This window comes from Xiphophorus maculatus, chromosome 24, assembly GCF_002775205.1.
Source record: "Xiphophorus maculatus strain JP 163 A chromosome 24, X_maculatus-5.0-male, whole genome shotgun sequence".
NCBI lineage: Eukaryota > Metazoa > Chordata > Actinopteri > Cyprinodontiformes > Poeciliidae > Xiphophorus > Xiphophorus maculatus.
The window spans coordinates 6,349,889-6,372,432 of record NC_036466.1 but is presented as its reverse complement, the minus strand read 5'-3'; the positions used below and the strand labels follow the sequence as shown (position 1 = coordinate 6,372,432).

General features: G+C 43.6%; 3 protein-coding genes across 3 annotated transcripts; 2 read left to right on the top strand and 1 right to left on the bottom strand.

Moving 5' to 3' along the window:
* Window positions 1–535: 535 nt before the first annotated feature.
* On the bottom strand, window positions 536–3,993 carry LOC102230403 (GDP-Man:Man(3)GlcNAc(2)-PP-Dol alpha-1,2-mannosyltransferase-like). The gene is made up of 5 exons (XM_005807972.2): window positions 3,906–3,993; window positions 3,062–3,283; window positions 2,564–2,935; window positions 1,925–2,490; window positions 536–1,729 (listed from the first exon to the last, which is right to left on the bottom strand). Exons 1-5 carry the CDS (start codon window positions 3,950–3,952, stop codon window positions 1,446–1,448), a joined length of 1,491 nt encoding a protein of 496 aa, XP_005808029.2. The 5' UTR covers window positions 3,953–3,993; the 3' UTR covers window positions 536–1,445.
* A 256-nt stretch (window positions 3,994–4,249) lies between these two features.
* On the top strand, window positions 4,250–7,610 carry cpb2 (carboxypeptidase B2). The gene is made up of 11 exons (XM_005807986.3): window positions 4,250–4,366; window positions 4,656–4,731; window positions 4,821–4,945; window positions 5,019–5,127; window positions 5,210–5,311; window positions 5,699–5,803; window positions 5,901–6,011; window positions 6,559–6,649; window positions 6,747–6,949; window positions 7,031–7,115; window positions 7,187–7,610. Exons 1-11 carry the CDS (start codon window positions 4,290–4,292, stop codon window positions 7,408–7,410), a joined length of 1,308 nt encoding a protein of 435 aa, XP_005808043.1. The 5' UTR covers window positions 4,250–4,289; the 3' UTR covers window positions 7,411–7,610.
* Window positions 7,611–8,248: 638 nt separating this feature from the next.
* zc3h13 (zinc finger CCCH-type containing 13) lies at window positions 8,249–21,886 on the top strand. Its single transcript, XM_023329299.1, has 20 exons — window positions 8,249–8,392; window positions 9,541–9,717; window positions 9,949–10,052; window positions 10,136–10,250; window positions 10,410–10,521; window positions 10,628–10,794; window positions 10,878–11,026; window positions 11,142–11,342; window positions 11,755–11,919; window positions 12,620–12,963; window positions 13,072–13,488; window positions 13,716–13,949; window positions 14,302–14,728; window positions 15,694–15,890; window positions 16,683–17,894; window positions 18,094–18,720; window positions 18,803–18,943; window positions 19,029–19,229; window positions 20,065–20,228; window positions 20,319–21,886. The coding sequence occupies exons 2-20, from the start codon at window positions 9,550–9,552 to the stop codon at window positions 20,517–20,519; spliced, it is 5,346 nt and encodes a 1,781-aa protein (XP_023185067.1). The 5' UTR covers window positions 8,249–8,392; window positions 9,541–9,549; the 3' UTR covers window positions 20,520–21,886.
* Window positions 21,887–22,544: the final 658 nt, after the last annotated feature.

Here is a 22,544-nt window from a genome sequence, read left to right as displayed (position 1 = left end):
TAATATGATGTGATAAAGTTGCATGATGTGTGGAGTTCAACAACAATAAAATGTGGTAGAAAATATCAATTTTATTTATTTATTTTTTGCAGTAACAGAGGAGCTAATTGCAGTACTCGCTTTCCTTCAGTATAAATGTCATAAATATTAGTTTTAATTAATTCTGGCTCAACAACACTTGGAATGTTTTCTGCTATATATCTGTTTTTAACTATTAGATTCTGTCTTATTACGGCATAGGGATAATTCAAATAGTCTACAAATGAATCTAAATTAACTTGCAGGATTATCATATTTATGTTTAGTAATTATATTATCCATCCATCCATCCATTTTCTGTACACCCTTGTCCCTAGTGGGGTTGGGAGGTGCTGGTGCCTATCTCCAGCTAATGTTCCAGGCGAGAGGCGGGGTTCACCCTGGACAGGTCGCCAGTCTGTCGCAGTAGTAATTATATTAATTTCTGTAAAATAAATATGAAAGCACCCTTAAAAAACAGTTGTTTCTGCAGGATATTTTATTTTTTCCAAAGCAAAATTAAATGTTATATTATCCAAATGTCCAGAATTGCTGATGGTAAGACAGTAGGCAGGAAAGATCTCCAGGAACAGTCAATCTTGCAACAAATCTGTAGAGGCCTCCGACTGAAGACTGTTGCTGGATGACATGCTAATGGTTCAAATCGGGAAGCCGAGACGATATATCCTAGTAACGCCCTGGATGACACCATCAGTGTCACCAAGCAATGCTTATCCACCTCAATTGCTTTTGCCGTTCCTCTTTAAGTCTGTGTCTGGGTTACATGATTAGAAAGAGAGTTCAGAGTCCCAACAAAGGCTGGAGAATGTAAAAAGTATATAATCTTGTGAAAGATTAACTTCTTTCCAGAAAGAACAAACCATTCAAAGAGAGACTTTATAATCAACAAAACTGTAAATTGCTTTATTGTTTTACAGAAACCTTGGATTTTTTTTTTCTACGATGTACTCAATTTAAAATAAACAGGGCACAAAAAGACAAAACTAAACATACTAAAGCTAATTCCAGTGCATTTATTACACTTCAACATCTTTTAAACTGATACGTGAATATAAAATCCTAATGCACACGGTATCTTTGTTTTATTCACATTTAATGTCAATAGACAGAAATATTTTTTGTAAACAGTTACTTGAACCCTCTATTTCCAGGTTTTAAATCAAGGGTAATTTGTTCCCGCTGAGAATTTTACAAAATGTACACTACAGACAAAAACGTCCAACATCAAACTGCAGCTCCTTATGCACCTAAATACCTCACTGTAATAAAATGGTTTCAATTCAAGACGTGTTTTCTACATGAGACAAGTGATTTAACCGCGTTTGACACCAGTCCTGCATGGAGCCACGAGTGCATTAAGGTGAAGATGCCTCAGCTGGGACACTTAAAAAACCCCCGAAAGCTGGTCATCGCTCCAGTGTTCCCATCAGAGGCTCCATGGCTTCCAGGAAGCAGGCTTCAAACTCCTGATCCGAGAAGCGTGCCACCGACTGGCGTGCGTTGTGTCTGATCTGCAGGCGGCTGTCAGGCGGCAGAGCCAGGATCTTCTCTATGGCTCCTGCGTAACTGTCCTCATCTTCTGCCAGGAATCCGGTTTGACCGCCGTCGAAAGGTCTGACGATGTCCAGCTTCGGACCCCCCGACTTGTGAGCCACGATGACCTTTCCTGCTGCCATGCACTCCACAACACCTAGAAGAGAAAACGGTAAGCGCACGTTTACAAGAGGGTTCCTGCAGGTTGCACCCACTCAAATTTAAGAATTTTTTAACAACACGAACAGAATTTGAGATATGTATCACAACAGAAATGTATTAAAAAAAAGGACGTGCTGACATTTTGCATGATCACTTTGAAGACGGTAATCAAATTTATTTATTTTTTTACCTATTCCGAAGTGTTCGTTCCACATGGTGTGCAGCCCAATGGTGGCTTCGCTCATCTGCCTCTTCAGCTCCTCAAAAGATATGTTTAGTTTAAATTGCACCCTGTCTGCGACGCCCAGCTCCTGGCAAAGTCCCCGAAGCATGAGAACTCTGTCTTCATCTTCCTGGTTCCTGCATCCGCCTATCAAAACGAGCTTCAACCCCTCCCTGACGCCCGACCCCTCCCTCCTTCTATCCAAAACCTTTTTGAAGGCCCTGATCTGCAGCCGGTGATCCTTCTCTGGCCTGAACTGGCCGATGGAAATGATGGAGTGGCACTTCCTGTCCCCATCCTCCTCCAGCGGGATGTCCAGGAAGGCGCTGACGTCGCAGGGCGGGTACACCACGCTGGTGCGGTTTGGGGAGCGCCACAGAGACAGGATGTGATCGAGGGTCCAGGAGGAGTTGACCATGATGACGTCGCTGCAGGAGCCGGCCATCCCGTAGAGAAGGGCGAAGAGGCAGTAATAGACCAACTTAAAGGCGCTCAGGAACAGACTGTTTGAGATGAAGTCTGGGTTGTTGAACCTGAGACAATCGCACTTTGTTAGCTTGGTGCATAGCAACCAGCATCAGTTTGGTAAAAGCAGATAGGCATTACCTTGGGTTTCTCTCCCTCACCACAGACAGCATGTCAGTGCTGATGGTGGGATAGTGAACGTAGCTCCCAACGCTGCAGCCTCCCAGGTAGCGAAACAGCGGCAGGGTGAAGGCGTAACCCATGGAGTCGATGTAAAGGTCCGGGACCAGTTCGGTCAGGGCCTCCCATCCCAGGAAGACGGACCCCACGCTCTGTCCCAGCAGGGTGAATTGTGGAAACAGACCGGGCTCCACCAGGACCCGGTGCTGCAGGAAGATGAACCGGACCGGCCGCGGCAGCACGATGTTGAAGCGCTGACGGGCTCCCTCCAGGATCTGCTGGCCGGTCACGCCCAGGTCCCCAGTGTACACCACAAAGTTGATGTCCACGTACCTGCAAACGGCCTGGTTGCATTAAATGCTAAGGGCAACTTTCATGAAATAAAAATACAGAATTCAGCACTATTTTCTTTACATTTTATCCCACTGAACAACTATTTCTTTAAAATTTTAATGCTACCTGTTTTGTAGAGCCCTGATAGCACACCAGAGCACCCTCTCTCCCCCACCACCAGCGTTGCAGTAAGGGTGGAAAAATGCCACTGTGGGACGACCTTCCCGCGCCCGGCGAGCATTCCTGGTGCTCTGCAGCCAGTGACGGACGGCCAGCACCAGTAGGACCAGGACAGCGACCAGCAGCATGCACAGAAGCAGCAGCGGCAGCATCAACTTCCACAGCAACCTGAAACAAAGACATGCACTTTGTGTTTGGCTCATCATTGTTTGTACTGCATTGGATGCAGAGTGGTTTACACGAAAAGAGAAATCCGCAAAATCGGCGCAAAAAGGTCTGAAAATATCCATCCGCTCCAAAGTTTCATAAATAAAAAATAGAAATATTTTTCGCAGCTGTATGTTGTAATTTTTTGTAATGTTTTTATCAGACTGAAGACTGTACACTCATCTGCAGCTAATATTGAGCAAGCTCTGCGCTGGTGGCAACACGGTTCTGTTCAATTCAGTTCAAAATGTATTCATCTTTTAAGGCTATTCTTTCACCATTTAAATCAACACAGTAACACTGTCAGAGTTTTGGGGCATAACTTTACAAGAGGGATACTCCCGATATAAGACTACAATTTTAAAGGATAGATTTCATAAATGCATTAACAAAAGCTTGCATATTTTTACAATTAGAATGGATTAAACAGACTAATGATGCGCAGAAACACAGACAATATCAATATTTTACTGTTTTTCCCATTACATTTTTTTGCACAAAGTGAAGCAGGAACCAGCATAATTTATATTTATATTCCTAATTATTTTTATCCGCTGGTTTTAGCTATTTCTTTGCATCTCACCTCGTTATTTCACACAAATACAACACCAGCTGATCGTGAGCCGACATCTTTGCGTCAGCCCGGTCCGTGCGTCACAGCCTCTTCTGCTCTGCTCCCCTCATTGAGTTAACTGTCTGGCGCCACCAACAGGCGAGGGGGTATCACTGCGTCAGCGCTTCATTGTGAACCGAGTTGAAAACTCAAAACTGTGTGAATAATTTTCCATATATTCAAATTACACAGCTTTATATGACACTGGTTAATAACTAATTAAATAATAATGTTTCTACTGATCTCTGCCCTGCTCGTTGTTTTCTCAAAGGTAAAGTTTACTTGAACAAACACAGCTTCAATCAATAATTTTGTACCTACCCCCACAGTTTGGACAGAGCTTGGACATTCATCATGACGACTCTTTGGGTGTTGTTTATTTTTTTAAATTTTGACCTGCTTCTACAGACAGGACAATGCACAAAAACAAGGTAAATGGCTTTAGTTGATCTCAGTTTTGAAAATGTATGCATTTTATTTCTATAAGCTATAGAAAATAACACTTTGTCAGACAGGTACATACTTATGTAAACATAAAGAGCAACGGTGAGTTACCGTATATAGATTCCTGTCAAAGTATTACAATTTAATTCTGCTTTTGCATTTTTGTCACACTTAAATGTCTTAGATCATCAAACAAATGTTATCAGACAACTATAACTTGAGTAAAGGTGAAATCCATTTTTTTTAAGTTGATGGCATTTTTTACATTTATTTCAGTGGCCAAGTTTTATCAATCACCCCTAACACTCAAGAACAAGTGGAGATTTTGAAGAATGTGTCCACCCAGTACCAGGTAGGACTGTTCTCATCTTTACTACCGTTTACTGGCCTCTTTAGGTTATTTTCTTTCAGCAGACGATAACGCTGCACATTTTCTCTCAGACAGGTTTGTGGCAGCCCGTTTCACCTCACAATATCAAAGAGCTAACAAAAGTCCACCTCTACGTTCCTGGGAACAGCTCCGAGACGGTCAGGAACCTGCTGCAGAGACACAATATTACACATGAGTATGTCGCTCCTATTGTAAGTTAGAGCTGCTTGTTTGTGCCACATTTAACCGTGTTGAAATCTTCTTTGTAGAGTGATGCTGCCCAATGCTGATGAGATCATTAAAATGCAGATGAGGAACGACTCCGGTGACCCAAGAAGTGGCTCCACGTTTTACTACAGATACCACACTTTAGAGGATGTGAGACTCTGCGGGAGATCCTAACTCAAATGTTTTTATTTTTCTTTTAATAGAAAAATTTAAAGATTCTGTTTTGTCTCAGATCTATGACTGGATTAACAGAACAGCCCATGACTATCCAGACAAAGTTAAAGCTATTCTTGTTGGCTCTTCATATGAGAAAAGACCGCTGTACGCTCTAAAGGTAAACCTGTACTTGTGTTAAAAACATGACCAAACCACTAAAAACCCAACGTTTAATTTGACAATAAACATTGTTTTTTTTTCAGTTTACTAAGTCTTCTTCTTTTATATTTTATGTGACACATGCAGAGAGAGTTTTAGGGGTGGAAGTAACTGTTCCCATGGAGATTTAGTTAAAAGCTACTTATTAAATGTGCTCAATTTAACAGTTAAATAAAAATTTCATTGTGAGATGATGCTACTGCCATAGAAGTTAAACCTTTTTTTTTAAAAAAAATTCTTAACACATCTTTACAAAGGGGTGCATTTAAGAGCCAGACGGTTCCATTTCTGTCATTTGAAGTGAGTCTGAGACGTCTGAAACCAATGTTGCACTTCTGCGTTTCAGCTGTCTCTAAATAACAGACCAAACAAGAAAGCCATGTGGATCGACTGTGGGATCCATGCCAGAGAGTGGATCTCTCCTGCTTTCTGCTTGTTTTTCGTCCACTACGTGAGCACGCTTTATTTAGGATTCCCCCGCCCCCGAAAACCTGCCCGAGTGTTTTTGTTCCAGAGATCTAAAAGCCAGCCGCTCTTTTCCTTCACAGTCGCTGTCATTTTACAACATTAACGCTGAAATGACTCAGATCCTGGACAACATGGACTTCTACGTCCTGCCCGTCATGAACCCAGATGGATACAAATACACCTGGACAAAAGTAAGGACATCTGGAAAACGCACTGTTTGATTAGTTTCCTACACGGCTTGTTTGTTTTTTTAGTTTTTATTCTTGCCACACTTCAATAAAGCTCAGATTTTTAGTGTAACAGATTCACCCACCTGAGCACTGGGTCATTGTAGCCCCTCCAGAGTTTTACAACTCATGCTCTTAGTTTGTACGTTTGAGTCTTTTGTTACAGCAAATTAGATCTCTTTAGCAATGTTTTTTGATTTTTAATAGTCTCTTTATTATTGCTTTACCCTTTTTTAATTGTATTCTATGTCCATTTAGCCCTCTTTTTGAACCTTTGATAAACATTTTTTTAGTGTTTTTGTTGTAACTTTATTCATTTTTATGGTTCAAAGTTTCTTTCTTTCTTTTACCTTGAACCAATCTACTAAATAGCCATTCTGCTTTCCTAATTTTTCCACTTTATTTATTGTAATTTAAGATTTAGTTGCATCATGTGTCTCTGGGGTAATTTTGTACTTGAGAATGCCTGAGAATTTGTGCGAAAAATAGGTTTTTTTTCTCTTTGCTTCAGAACAGAATGTGGAGGAAGAACCGTTCCCCCCAAAAGGGTACGTCCTGCATCGGAGTTGACCTGAACAGAAACTTTGACGCCAACTGGTGCAGTAAGTTCAGAAAAATTAAAATCCCTCTCATGTTTTACAAATGTAAAAGAAAAAAAGAATGCATCATTTATTCAGTGTGATCATCTGTTTCACTTAGCGACAGGAGCCTCTCCTGATCCCTGCACTGAAATCTACTGCGGCCCCTTCCCTGAATCGGAGCCAGAGTCTCAGGCTGTCGCCAACTTCCTGCGCAGCCACAAGGAATCCATTCAGATCTATCTGAGCATCCATTCCTACTCTCAGATGCTCATCATCCCATATTCCTGCACCGAGGATGAAGCCGAGAATCACAGTGAACTGGTCTGATTGACTTATTTTGGCTGAAACATAAAGTTCCCAAAATCCTGAAACCATATGGATTTTCTTTCCTTTTTTTTATAGTATGAGATGGTCAAAACTGCTGCAGATAACATCAAGAGATATTACAAGAACATCTACACATATGGAGCAGGAGCACAGATAATTTGTAAGGAATATGTATTTGTTGACCTTTGACTTATTAAAGGCACATATTACCTTTACCTTTTCCATCTGCAGACCTGGCTCCCGGTGGCTCTGATGACTGGGCTTATAATCTCGGCATTAAATACTCCTTCACGTTTGAGCTCCAGGACCGTGGCAAATATGGCTTCCTGCTGCCGCCATCCGACATTCAGGGCGCTTGCAATGAAGCTCTGCTCGCGGTGAAGACCATTGCTCTGAAGGTCATGGAGAAACCCCAAGCTGCAACGAGTTCCCGTCAAGCTGGACCTGCAGCTTGAGTTGTGAATTTAAATGTTTTCAGCAGTTTTTGAATTACACCTTCTGACACTGAATACGCTGAAGCATCACAACATTAGCCAAAATGTACAAGAGCGTTGGAAAATGTTTATATCTATAGGAAGAAGTGTCGCCAGGCGTATTTCACAATAATGGATACAAAATATAACACAGTCGCAAGTAAATAAATAAATGAAACTCATTGAAGTTTGTCTTCTCTTCTTTTTAAAGTAATTGTGTTATCTTTTATATGCATACATGACCCTATGGTGGATGGGTCCGCCGATCCCCCTTCAGTGGTGCCACTGATGATCAGCAGCTTGTTTTTTGTGAAAAATAATTGTACATTTTTTTTAACAATAAATTACATTTATTTATTGTATAGAGTAAAATTGAATGTCTCAGAAATTTTGAGAAATTTTCTGAGGGATTTTTAATAAACATGTTTTGTTTTCTGCCTTGTCAGTTGTTTAACACTCATTGATACAAAGGGTCGCTTTAGAGAAAACTGAAGTGCTGCATCGAAACAAAAATGGTAAGTTGAGTGGAAGGTAAAATGGTTGTTGAAAAAGGTGCACAAATTATAGGGATAGCCGCAGTCACTCTGCGATTAAAGTCAGGATTTTTAGATTAATGTCAGAATTTCTTTTTTTTTTTTAAGAGTCCAGACTTAAATCTTAGAAATTACTCTTTTCTTTTTTCTCTGAATTCTTAGATTAAGTCTGTTTGCCCCCCAAAGGCTCCAATCCTCTTCCGTAGAGGAGTGAACGTGTTAGGAAGTCGCCGGTGGCGGTATTGAGTCAGCTACCTACAAAGTTCCCCTAACAATACCATAGAAGAAGAACGGTGAGCGACTCTCCGCCAACATGTCGCCTCTCAGGGCAACCTTCGCCTTTGATTTGAAAGAATAAGCCTTGTTATTTTAACAAGCGCTCACTCCGCTAACTAGTCTAAAGTAGATGCGACACCAAAACTATATCCTGGGTGAGACCTAGTTTATTCATCCGCATTATTAGCCTGTATTCTGCTGCAAATTGCTCCAGGGCCCATGCTAATGTTAGCATTAGCCTCAATTTGCGTATGAAGTAGTCAAAAGCTATAGCTTCGATACCGCTTAGTATTTAAAATGAATTCTCATACAGATTAAATGAGAATATGGTGCAGTGTTATGACTAAATATTTAGATAAAAACTGACTAGAAAACCTTGAGCTTTGCAGCATTAATGCTAACTTGTTTGAGCCGCAGAGCAGTGTTGATGCATTTGTTGCTCATTCATTGCTGTTTTCCTCACTAACTCTTATCGGCATGACTTGTGCAAATTTTAAAACCAGATTTGCTGGAATGTCTTTTGCAGTGTTATAAAATCAACGGCATTAAGACAAAAACTCAGCCACCGGTCAGAAAAATTAGAATTTTACGCAAATTGTTAGATTACAGAAGGTAAATCAAGGAAAGATTTAAACATTACCTTGCTTTTTTTGCCATATGATTGTATTTTGTTTGATTTGTTGCTGCGTTATGTTGGATGCATAATTACGACTTCTTTGGTCAGTACTAATAATACTACTACTAATAATAATAATGTGATGATATGTACCACAATTAAATAAATGGTCATGCATAGGGGTGGGCTATACGGACGCTAAGGTTTTATCACAGTATTTTGTAGTACTACTATGAAAGCTATAAAAGTGACGATAAGAAGTATTTATTAAAAAATATAAAGGTCTGTCTTATTTTCAAGTATAAATCAAGTATGTAAAAGTTTGGCGACCATTATGGCGACAGGTTAGGCACAGGAGCAACGAAGACATGATATGATATGAATGTGACATAGTACAGCGACAGTTTTTCTTTTTTTCCTTTGCTTGTTTGTGAAAACACAAAACTAATACAACAGTTTATATCTATAAAGGTCAAAAATAGAATAGATTTCCATCTTGACTGATGTAGAGCATGTACTGCTGAGTTTTTGGTAATTCACCAAAGCATCTTATCCCTAATCTATACCTGATATTTTTTGCAAAGAGCATCATGTTGACAGTTGATTAGTTTTTTGAGACTAAAAATGTGAGTCCAACATGAAAATTGGCTCAAACCAACAATCTATCCATACTGCAATCTTTCCCAGTCCTGCAGAATGTCCAAGATCAGGCGGAAGGTGACAGTGGAGAATTCAAAAACCATTTCGGACAGCGGGAGCAGCAGCAGCGCCACAACCAGCAGCACCACCAACCCCGCCGCCCCCTCTCGCCGGCCCAGCGTGTTTGAGAGACTCGGTCCCAGCACGGGGAGTAATGCTGCTGATGTATGTGTCATTCACTTTTCCGCTTCACCTACATCCATAAATCTGGTTATCCATATGTTGCTTTTAGTGGTTTTATATTTAACGTATCACCTGGATAGAAATTTCTGCTATAAACACAAAAGGAAAAATAGTATGTATGCCTTTGAATGGGACGTTTTCTCATTTTAGTCTGGAAAAATGTGGATTTTAAGACATGAAAGTCCTCAGGTTAACCCGTGCGTCTCTTTTCAGAGTCACTGCAGAAATTGGCTGAAGACAGGTACCTGCAGTTACGGCAACACTTGCCGCTACACACATGGAACTCAGCCACGAAGCAAAGGATTCACCTTCAGCCGGTAAGACCTGCATGCAGATCAGATTTGTGCCTCTTTCTGCCCGCATCGAACCAAACGCTGAGCGTATCTGTTTGTGCGAGCAGGACAACCGAGAGGCCCACAGGTGACCTGCGGGAGAGGATGAAGAATAAAAGACAAGATGTTGACCCGGAAAACCTAAAGCGAGACCTAGACGAGCCCACATCCCCCACAGTGAGAGTAAGTTCTGCTGCGGAGTGTTTTTCTAGTAGTAATGACTCTTTCTTTTGAGATTGGAACCCTTAAGATGTTGTTTTAAGCCCAGATTAATCAAAAACAATAAATAGAACGGTTTAAAGACGTACACTTTGAGTGATTTGTAAGTTTTGCTTTTAATAGCAGAGAGATCCCTCTAGAGGGCGACACAGAGAGAAGGAGGACATAAAGATCACAAAGGAGCGTACCCCGGCCAGTGAAGAAGAGCCTGCAGAGTGGGAAACTAATCGTGAAGGTGCATTATAATAATAATAATACAGAATGTTCTTATGTCTCATAAAATGCTACGCCTGGTGTGTTTCTTTGCACTGAACATTTATCTCCTCCCATTTGTCGTTCAGATTCTGATATCGGCGACTACGACTACGAGTTATCCCTCGAGATGAAGCGGCAGAAAATCCAGCGAGAACTGATGCAGCTGGAGCAGGAGAACCTGGACAAGAGAGAAGATATAGTCATCAAGAAAGACGAGGCCCTCGCCAAAACCAGAAGCACGGGTTTGCCGAAGGTAAGAGGCGCCAGATTGCTCAAAGATTCAGACGCAGCTTGGTTGTTACCGTGGTTCTCGATTTGATCCTTTCCATCCAACAGGTCTCTGATGAGCTGCTGAGCTCCAAAGAGTCGCCCGTGTCCAGAAAGTCCAGCGGCTCCCCGAAACACAAGAGTGGAGTCAAAGGGGTGGGGTCTGGGAAGAAGGAGAAGAAGCTAGCACTGGCATTAGCTGTGTCAGAAACAACCAGGTATGGAGGAATCTTTTTGAGAAGATGGTTTTGACCTCCTTGCAGTGACTAAACTTCAGTTGAAATCGCAGAAAGCGATGGTTTTTATATAAATTTGTGTTTTATGTCTTGTTAGACCAACAAAAGCGAGCCACAGCAAGAAAAAAGGCCCCCGCACGCCGAGTCCTCCTCCCCCTGTCCCGCTGGACATTCCTGTGGTCGGGAAGAAGCATAAAGGCAAACACAAAAACAAGGAGAAGACCGAGGAGAAGCAGAAGGAAGGGAAAGATCGGGGCAGAGATACGGAAAAACACAAAGAGAAGAAGGAGAAACGCAGGTCAGCTGTTGCAACCAAAGTTTTCTTATTCTCTCCTTTGTCTATAATTTATGAAAACATATATTAATTTTTCTTGTTTTATGTCAAATACCAACATAAATTGGTGCAGACAGATGACATGGAAGAATATTGACACTTTGTTAAAGTTTTTTCTACTAAACTTTCTAAACACGATGCTGCCTCCACCGAATGCTTTGTACATTGGCCAAACTGTTTGATTTTGTTCTAATTTTCCAGAACAACCCCAATTTTTTGTTTTTAACATGCCGTGCAATCCAAGTTGATGCAAAAAAGCTGGTTCACATGTTTGTAAACCCACATTTAAATTCACACAATTTACCAGATTCGTTAAACAAAATGTCTTTTATTATCATTTTTGCCGTAATTACTTTGCTTTCTTCCGTTTTTCCAGGGATCGTTCAGAGAGTTCCCACAAGGCCAAGCGTGCGCTGACGTCAGAGGAGCATTCGGGCAGCGTGTCATCTCCCTCCAGAGACTCTTCGCCTCCAGCTAGGAAGAAATCAGCTTCTCCCAAAGCGTCCCATAAAGCCTCGTCTCTAGCCTTCCCCCCTCAAAGGTTTGCCCAGGTTCTCTTTTTAGCGTCCCTTAGGATTGCTGGAAATCCTTGAAAATGCTTGAATTATGTATGAAGACCTTAAAACTGTTTTATTATGAAGTTAAATCTGTCGTTTGAATAAAAGTCTTAATTTGGAAAGCGTTATGTACAGTTGAAGCCAGATATTTAAAGATAATTAAAAGACACCTACATTTTTTGTCACTTTCTGTAGGTAAATCAGACCAAACTTCTCTTGTTTTAGGTCAACTAGAATCACCAAAAGTTTTTCTACTTGGTAAATGCCAAATAATTTGGCAAGAACATTTTTTTTTGGAGATTTTTATGCAACTTTCTCAGACCAGTCAGGTTAATTTTTATCATTATTTTTACCTAAACCAAAAAATGAGCCATTCCAGGCGATCGGCAAAGATCACTGATCGGCCGAGATCGGCCTCATGGATGATCAGTATCAGAATTGGCAGCAAAAAACCTGATCGGAGCATCCGTATAAAATACTATCGTTATTAATAGTAATAAATTATATGTGATTTAGCTCCTTTAAAAATTTTTTTATCTCCACCGTGGTGATAGAGAAGTTTGAAATTGTACATTAAAAATGTTTGAAAAGTGCTAAATTTTACCATGGGAAAGTGTTCTTCCTACTTTACCCGATCTATTAGTGAAACACAGTAGAGATGAGGGATTGGTTTTGTCGCCGCAGGTCTCCTTCCCCGCTGCGCCACCAACGCAGCCCCACTTCTTCCCGCCACCACTCCCCCTCATCCCAGTCGGGCTCCTCCGCCCATCGTCTCTCCCCCTCCCCTCGCCGGCGCCGCTCCTCCTCCCCCTCCTACCACCGGAGCTCCGCGGTGCAGGTCACCACTTCTTCGCCTCTCCACTCTCGTCGCTCCCGATCGCCTCCCGCCTCTCACGACGCCTCCTCCCCACACCGGCGGTCCAACAGGTCCAGCCCCGCCCGCCACCATTCCAGGGGCAGAGAGCGAAGTCGCGGCGACCGAGAACGGACCCCGCTCATCCAGGAGCGCAGACACGACCACAGAGACGGTATCTTTTGCTTTTTCTGGCATGTCTCAAGACTCCACTGATGAATTCAGCTGTAGTTAGAATTTCCTCTTGAATGCCCTTAAACTTCTGTGTCTCGTCTATAAACAGAGAGCCGCAGCAAACGGGAGAAGGATCGCGACGATCGCGACTACGACTCCGAAGTTCGAGATGATCGGGAGACCAGAGAGGCCCGCGAGCGACGTGACGCTCGTGAGCGAGCGAGAGAAACAACCCGAGATTCCCGTGACAACCGAGACAGCAGGGATTTGAAGGACTCCAGAGAGATTAAGGCGGAGACTCGCTCCAGCCGGGAGTCGCTGGAACGCCGCGACCGCGAACGCGAGAAGGAGCGTGGGAGGGAAAAGGAGCGGAGCGACGCCTACAGGAAGGAGGAGCCGCCTCCGGACGACAGGGCTTATGGACGAGGTCACGGACGGGACGACGGAGGGAGGACAGAGAGCAAGATGGACAGAACTGAGAGGAATGGCAGAGGAAGGGGGCGCGCCAACGAAGCGTCTGATAAAGGTCCTACACCTCAACGCACACAGGATTTACAGGATGTCCACCCATCCTTAAATTCATGTATACAAAATTATGCCTCTTATGCCTTAAAATATTGTAAACTCATTTTAAAAAGCTGACTTTGGAAGTATTTCAGATATTTAAAACAAGAAATTAATGATTATTGACATCGACTGATATGATTGGACCTCCAGAAACACTGAATTACGTTTTTTTTTTTCTTCCACCAGGCTCCAACAGAAACTCCCGCAGCTCCCAACTGGACAGCGGCTATGACAACTGGGAGTCGCGGAGCAGCACGGTCCGAGACCGGAGCGCGGAGCGGAGCGGCAACGAGAGAGGCTCGGACAGGACTTCGGATCGGGACCGCTACGAGAGCGACCGCAGAGACCACGCTAGAGACTCGTCCTACGACCGGAGGGGGGGGCATGGAGAGAGGGATCACCGGGACAACCGAGACAGAGGTGGGTGTTGCTGTGAAAGCTGCGGGGAACATCAGCTTTGGAGAGAAACATTGAAAATATGAACCGTGTCTGGAAACAATTATCTGCTATTCATACTCAGCCTACGTTTATTATATATAGGAATTTAATAAAAGATCAGAATATAATGGGGAACTTTATCTATTTCAGTAATAAATCTGATGTATTTCAAGTGGTTATTTCTTAATTTCTCTTTTGATTAGATATTTTTTCCTATCTGTAATAACATTTCAATGTCTTACGTTTATCTTATTCTTTCCTTTTACCTTCTTTTTCTTCATGACCTTTTGTACAAGTTGGAGAAAATTTCGATTTTTCCCTCTTTTTATTTTAGGTTCTCCAAACAGATATCAGAGGAGATCTGAGGAGTCAGAGAGGGACGAGCGGAGGACGGACCGAGCGGAGGACAGACGGGACGACAGGGCCCGCGAGAGGGAGCGAGAGAGGGAGAAAGAGAAGGAGCGAGAGAGGGAGAGAGAAAAGGAGAGAGAGAAAGAAAGAGAGGCAGAGAGGGAGCGGGCCAGGGAGAGAGTGCGAGAGAGGGAGCGGGAAAGGGAGAGGGAGGAACGAGAGAGGGAGCGAGAGGAGAGGGAACGGGAGAGAGAGAGGGAGGAGCGGGAGAGAGAGAGGGAAAGGAAAGAGAGGGAAAGAGAGCGAGAACAGAGGGAGCGGGAGAGGCAGCGAGAGTGGGAGGAGCGAGAGAGAGGGAGGGAGGAGAGGCGGGAGAGGAGAGAGGACAGCAGGGACGAGCGGAAGATGAGGCACGTCTACATCTCAGTCTCCTCTTTAATCTGCTTAAACTGATGCATACAATAAAGCATCGAGCTACAGAACCATTCATTCATTTTTAATAAATATAATTACATTTTAATGAGTGATGCTGCAGGAGGGTTTAATGGTCTAAAAACACACAATCTTGCCAAGTGTTTTTATCTACACTTGGAATATGACAAAACTTACTTACAAGTAACTTTGGAGCAACATCTTGTTTGAAATAAATAAAATCTTAAAATTGATCAAAAGTGTTTGTTCCACTGGCAGATTGTTTTACTTGAAACCTGAAAAAATGTCTTGTTAAAAGTGAAATCATTTGCCAGTGGAACTGGTACTTTTTAAAATTCAAACAAGCTCCTATATCTTGCAAAAAGGTTACTGGTAGGTTAGTTTTTTCCTCTTTCAAGTCTACTAAGATATTTGCACTTAAAATTAGATCAAACATACACGCTAAGATTTTGTGTTTTTGCGTTGCATACCTCTGCAAAGTAGAAGAATATTAATTTTGAATATGACGTGTGATTTAAAAAGCAAAATGGGATAAATACCTAAAAAAATAATATCATTTGGAAATTAAAATTTTGTAATTTTACATTAACAAAGTACACTTTAAAATTTTGAAGGTGAAAAGACAAAAATTATATTTTCTTGGCTTCAGCATTTGCTATGCTGCAGCATGGGACTATAAAATTATTTTCTAAAATAAAAATTCCAAAAATAATTATTTCCGCTTTGACTGAATGGAAAATATTTGGATCCGGTTTGTTTGTTTTTTTTAATAATAATATAATACAGATGAATTATACATTTAAATAATTATGGTTTAAAAAATAAATCCTAATTATATTGTACAGCTTTTTTTCATGCATTTCTAATTTTGATATTTAATAAGTTGCGTCCCTTTTGCCTGCTGTGGCTCATGATTGTTTTCTTTCTTGTCGCCTCTCTGCAGTCGTAAAAGGCTCCGGGTGGAGAGCAGCCCCAGCCCCCAGCCTTTGCCCAAGCGAGCGGCGCGGGACTTCAGCCCGGCGGACAGCGACGGCTACAATAGCGGCGAGGACAAAAGTGAGCGCCCGACCGGCCGCGGGCAGGCCAAGCTCCACCCACAGCCCCTCCTCCCCAGCCCCGTGTGTCTGCCTCCATCTGACAGTAGGGAAAATCTTTTTTTTGAAAAGGACACACTCCTGTTTGATTTGCTTGTGTATTTCTGTTTATCGGCCAATCAGACGCAACCATTTGCTGGCGTTCTTGGTAGAGATGCATGAAAAGCCTTGAAATAAATGCAGCTTTTACTGCAGTGGTATGAACCCGCTCAGAAAAATGTAATCGTTAATTTATTCAGTTAAGGAGAAAAAGCATGTACAAAAGCAACATATTAAGAGGAGCCATAATTATTGGAGATTATATTCTACATTTGCTTTTGCTGCTTCTCTTTAAATGGGTCGTAATTCAAGTTTTATGTGAGCCTTTGAAGATGCTTCCGGCTGTAAAAAAAAAAACTCCCAGTATGTTGCCATGGATACACATAACTATGGTCATCCCTGTTACCTGTGCACATTTTTTTCCAGCAGTCTCTCCTTTCCAGCTCAAATTCAGCACTAGAAATAGGCATTATCGTTTCTCTGAAATCCCAGCAGAACTTAAGAAACAGAATACATTTATTTATTTATGTTTTATTTTAGGCTTTGCTTCCATAAAACTCGTCAGTGGAGAGGCATCGGTTGGTTGCTATGGAGACCGGGTGACACTGAGATGCTGTAAATGTTTGAGTCAGTTTTTGTTGCTGCATTAAAAAAAAAAAGTATTTATTTACAGGCTTTTTAAATGTCTTCATCAGGGGTGCCAAAGCATTTCTACCCATCTGTAAATATGTAGTTTACATCCCTAAAATAGGGTGTTTAATTTCTGGCATTTTTCCCCGTCTATGTGTTTTATGTGCAGGCGGGGATAAGCACCGTCTGCTGAGCCAGGTGGTGAGGCCTCAGGACCGCTTGTCCCGGTCGCCGCCACGAAGCGCTGCGTCGAGTGAAAAGGCCACTTACTGGAAAGACGAGGACCGCCGGGGAGCCAGGGACAAGCGGGACGCGCGCGGCTGCCACGACGAGCTGGAGACGCGCGCAGATCGAGGCCGAGGAGGCGAGAGGCGGGGGGAGTACCTCCTTGATGCTACGGTGGACTCACGCGGCCGAGGCCGAGACCAAAGAGAGTCAACTCCACCGCCTCCACTTGCAGCGACCCCCGTCGGCAGCGAAGACGCCACCGCCCAGTCCCACGAGGAAGGCAAAAAGAAGACGAAAATGCAGAGGAAGGGTGTGAAAAAAGGGCGTAAGGAAGAGGATACTCCTGTAGGGGCCGCTCCTGCTCCCACAGAACCTCCAGCTAGCGTGTCTGCAGACGTTCCTCCGCCTTTACTTTCGCCGAGAAAAGGAGCCAAGAAGAAGGGACATGAGAGGAAGAGGAAGCGGTCGCCAGGCGGGGAGTCTGACGCGTCAGAGGAGGAGACGGCCGTCCAGGCGGCTCCCAGCAAGAGGAAGAGAGGCCCCCGGACGCCACCGCCGTCCATGAGGCCAGATCGTCACGGAGCCGCCACCACAAACACCGAGCGCTCCCCACTTTCCAAAACAAACAATTTCAGCGATTGGTCCGATGAGGAGGAATCAGACAGAGGAGGAGTGGCGGACACACAAGCTCCACCCCCTCCCGCTGAGAGGACTCCCGCCGAACCGCTGAGGAGGGTTGCCGGACACAGGATGGGCCGGGACCGGGGGGGCGCACCACCCATCGCCCCACTGCTCTCCCCGGATCCCCCCATGCTGCTGCAGACTCTGACGCCGCAGCCGCTCATGTCCCAGCCGTTGCTGCGGAAACCTCCGCCGGAGCCGGTGCGCAGCAGCAGCATGGGCAGCAACCAGAGCCGGGCCTCGTCCCGCCGCCCGCGCTCACCTTCCAGCGAGTCCGCCCACCTGGACGACCCTCAGGGGCCCCGCCTGTGCCGCGGCCGGCTGCAGGGCTCCAACTCCAGAGACCGGGACAGAGAGCGGGAGAGGGAGAGAGAGAGAGAGCGGCCGATGGTGGGCGATCCTCCTGGGGCCGAGAGGAAATCTAGAATCGATCAGCTGCGGAGAGGGGAGCCCAGCCGCAGCACCTCTTCAGGTCAGGATTCATAACCTGTTTGAAGCCATTAATCATATTAATCGTGATGAATCAATTGTTGAAATATCAGCAACTAATTTGGTAAACGATTAATTGTTAGCTAGACTATACAGACTCAAAAAATAGGCCATTTGCTGAAAGAACAGCAGTATTTAAGACAAAACAGCCCTAAATTTTTCCAATTTGACTTGTTTTGCAGACCGTCAGGATTCCCGCAGCCACAGCTCCAGACGCAGCTCTCCGGACTCTGAGAGGCAGGGCAGGTCAAGGTCGCGAGCCGGCTCCTATGACAGTCGAGAACGGGAGCCTTTCGAGCGAGAGCGAGATCGTAAGGACTTCCGGCCCCAGCAGAACCAACCGCAGCTGCCGCCGCTGCACCTCCAGCAGCCCGTCCAGCCCCAGAGAGACTGGGAGCCAGAACCCAGGGACTGGCTGAGCAGGGGTCGCGACCCCATGCTGATGCGTCCCGGCCGGGAACCGCTGCCAAGGAGCGAGAGGGGCGAGAGGGACATCCGGGAGCGCGAGCGGCTGCTCCCGGAGGGCCTCGTCCAGCAGCACGAGCGAGAGCGCGAGAGGGAGCGTGACCGAGACGGCCGGGGCGATCGAGGTGCAGATCGAGAACGGGAGAGGGTGATGATGGACCTGCCGCCGCACGGCGACCTGAGAGCTGCAGCGCGAGGAGACGCGAGAGGTGACATTATGAGGAGCGACTTCGAGCCTCTGCTCCCAAGAGAAGCCTTCAGTTCTCCAGAGCCAGAGAAATCCAGCAACAGTCACCATCCAGCTGGAGATCAGCGTGAGCCGGAGAAGACAGAAAGCATCGACGGTGAGAAGACGAGACAAAAACCCCCCACGTCTCCTCATCTCCTGCATGTCTTCATGTGAATGTAAATTTTAACTTTTTCTAGGAGAGGATGACGGTAAAGAAGATGAGCAGTCCATCGCTTCTGTTGGAGAGGAGTATGAACCCATCAGCGACGATGAGCTGGATGAAATTCTGGCCGACAGCCAGAAAAAGGAGGATCAGCAGGAGGAGGAGAAAATCACAGGTATGGCAGAAATACTTTCTCTACCTTCTGCAGTCATTCTTTGAAGTAATCTCGCAAAACTATTTAACCTCGCTCATGTCCACAGGTCCCCTGGATGTGATCGATGTGGACTGGTCCAGCTTAATGCCCAAACAGAAGCAGGAGCCGCGGGCGGCGGGTGCGGCTCTGCTCCGCTTCACACCAGGCGCCGTCCTGCTGAGGGCGGGCATTTCCAAGCGCCTCGCAGGCCCAGAACTCTTAGAGCAAGTCAAAGAAGTGTGCAAGTCGGAGCTGGACGATCCCAAAGGTGTGTTTTTATTTTCTGAAAATGATTGATTGATGATGCTGCTGTTTTGCTTTTTTCTATATGCATCCAATTTCATAGTTCTTACAGATTTTGGAAAATGTTTATTCACTTTTAAGTTTTGAAGCTTTGAATTCAGAAATACTAGTTCTAAGATTTATGTGATATTGGGGAAAAAAAGCTCATAAATGGGTAAATATAAATTGTGAAGTAAAAAAGCAATACTACAAACTGTTTAAAAGCAAGGCAGTGTGACTCCTCTTCGTTGCACTATAATGGCATAAACTCAAACATAAATTTTTCCATATGAAGTATATTGGTGAATAAAGTAAACATTTTATAAATATGATCGTTATTTAGCTAAATAAACTTAAAATTGGGAAAATAAAGTGGGGGGAAAAAGACGAAAGCTTTCAGTAAATTCAAAAATACTTTATTAAAAAGATGTTACCTATCTTCCAAGTATCTTTAAAACGTAGTTGTGAATGGTAATGCTTTGGGCAGGAAGGATCTCCAGAAGCTGTCAGTCTTGCAGCAAATCTCAGGAGGCCTCTGACTGAAGACAGTCTCCTGATTCTGTTTCCGGGGCAGCAGAGAAGATGCTCTGCAGTAATCCGTCTAGAATTACGCCATCAGTTGTTAGCAAGCACTGCTGATCCACCTCATTTGCTTTTGTTGCTCCTCTTTAAGTCTCTATTTGGCCTTGTGCTTAGAAAGCCGGGCAAAGAGATGTTTTTATTCTATTCCTTTTATTTTATTCTTTCAAACGATTTTATTGATTTGCTCCTGATTTTAAATGATTTTGTAATCGATTGCGCTCTTGTTTCTCTCATATCAGACACTGACAAGCTCTTTGAGCATGACCTGGGAGCGCTGAACATGGCTGCCGTGAACAGACGGGTGGAGAGGGCCGGTTTACTGAGCAACCTGGGACCCTGCTGCAAGGCGCTATGCGCTCGCAGGGACTTTGCCATTCGCCGGCAGTTGTTGAAAAACGAAAAGGTAACTAAATGCTCCTTAACTCATGACTAATAAGATGTTATGCGTGTGTAAAAAAAAAAAAATTAAATAAAAAAATCTTCCTTTCAATAGGGTCAAACGAAGCAGTACCCCACTACACCTGTGGTGGACAACGAGCTGCTCCAGATGAGCATCCGTCTCTTCAGAAGGACCATGGCGGGTCAGACCTCTGCCCCGGAGAGGTCAGAGAGCGGGGCGGCTCCGGCAGGTGAGGCTGCTGAAACGGGCAGCAGCAAGCTGAGCACAGCTCAACCAGAGGTTTGCGTGTCCTGAGAGTAAAACACATTAAAAGGCTTCATCTGAACTGTACTCCCCATCACTTTTCTTTACTTAAGAACCTTGTTTAGTAATAAGAGGGCGTGACCATGTGAACATACTCTAGGACCCCCTGCTGATGAGCCCAAAGAAGTGTACTCTGTATTAAACATGTCTAATTCATGTTTTTGTGCCGTTTTAAAAGTGATTTTGAATTTATAGATCTTCCCCCGACTAACACGCTCAAGTTACTCGTTTCTTTTTGTATGTTCTGCATTGGTTGCTATAAATGTGCATTAAAATGTTTAGATCTTCGGGTTTTTTTCTTCTTCCGGCTTCTTTGCTTTGTACAAAACTGACCGTCCAGTCGTGAAAATATGGAACATTTCATGTTCATAACAAATGAGCAGATTTGGTGAGGGTAAAAATCCACATCCTGCAGAGACTTGAATGAACTTACTAAAAAGCACTGCCAAACTATTCTGTTAGTCTGTATAAACAGTATAATGTGCTTAATATAGCTGAAATGAATGGCTTGGCAGTGACTCCATGACTTGAACTGAAGAGTGTGCAAAGCACTAACAGGCAAACACTGCCATGTTGAGTTCCCTTGTCTACCCACAGAAAAGGAAATTCCCTATAGGAAAAATCCTGATGCTTAGCGAATAATCAGTGAGGATGTGAATGTGCAGGCCGTGTGCTCTGGCTCTGTTGGCACAGTGGATCGGCACAGGAGGCCTTGGATTCCGTGCGACTTCACCCTTGCACCACCTTTGTTTCAGGATTGCGTTACACCAGACATCATGAAGACGAGGACAGATCTGGTGGTAGTGTTGGGACTGCGCACGTGAACGCCAGAAAGCGTTTTTTCTGTGTAATTTCAAAGTGTACAAGTAATGATATTTGGTGTGGTGCTGACTTGTTTTCTATTGTAAAATAAATGTAGAATAATATCCTTATGCTGTGGTTAAATTGGGACAAGTCTGAAGAGCTAAAATATGTGCCTGACTAGATTTCTCCCTTTTGTACTTTTCTTCATTCCTCGAGTCCAACCTTCCAAATTTTCTCCTGCCATATGTAGGAGCCATTTCTTTATATTCTGATGATTATTTCTGGGTTTGTATTTCACTCATGGTGATGGTGGTTTGGCACAGCAGGAATTATATACAGTAGGTATGTTTTCACCACTTGCAATGTTGTTGGGAATCTTCCCATGCTTCCTTTCCTTCTCACCTTTTCTTGTGTTCTTCTGGGTCATGGCCTCAGCCCTTCCTTCCTTTTTCCTTGTGGGTCTTTCATTTAACCAATCATTATTTTCTGCTCACCTCTCCTACCTCCTCCTCCCATTCTGATAACTTAAAAAATAAAAGAATTTTTAATGAAAATATCAGTAACGTACAATTTATACAGCTTTGGTTTTCTCTGAAGATATTTGTCATTGGATTTTATAGGAATATGAAAAGCGGTAGTTGTAAGACAGTCTTTTAGAGGCAACATTTCACATTTGTTTAAATTTAATTTAAGCCCTGAAGCCTTTGAAAATGTTTCAGTCAATTTGAGAATTTTGGGAATTTCATTCAGGTTATTTAAGAAGATGGTCGTGTCAGCAGCTAGCTCACTAAAATGAGGATTACTACAGCAGTCAGTTACATTTGTAGTTACCTTCTATGTCCACCAGATGGCAGCATGTGCTCTGCTCGGCTTTAAGAACAATGTACTACTTATTGTTTTTATCATTTTTTAAAGTCAATACAAGGCAGTTACTTTACATGTTATGATTTCTGTTCTCTACACTATAAAAATGTTTTAAATATTTATGACTGCTTAATTACAGATGTACTTACCCTCTGTGTCCAGAAACATCATGTTAATACAAAGATGCACAGTAAAAATATTAAAATAAATAATACATAGGGTCGGAATAAAAAGCTCTCCTGCTCTGATATAAAAAATGTCCAGCTTATGGGCTTGAGACGGTTTTGGTTTTATTTTGAACCGCATTTTGAGCGGCGGGTCTATGCTCTCTAGTGGCTGCAAGTGGTA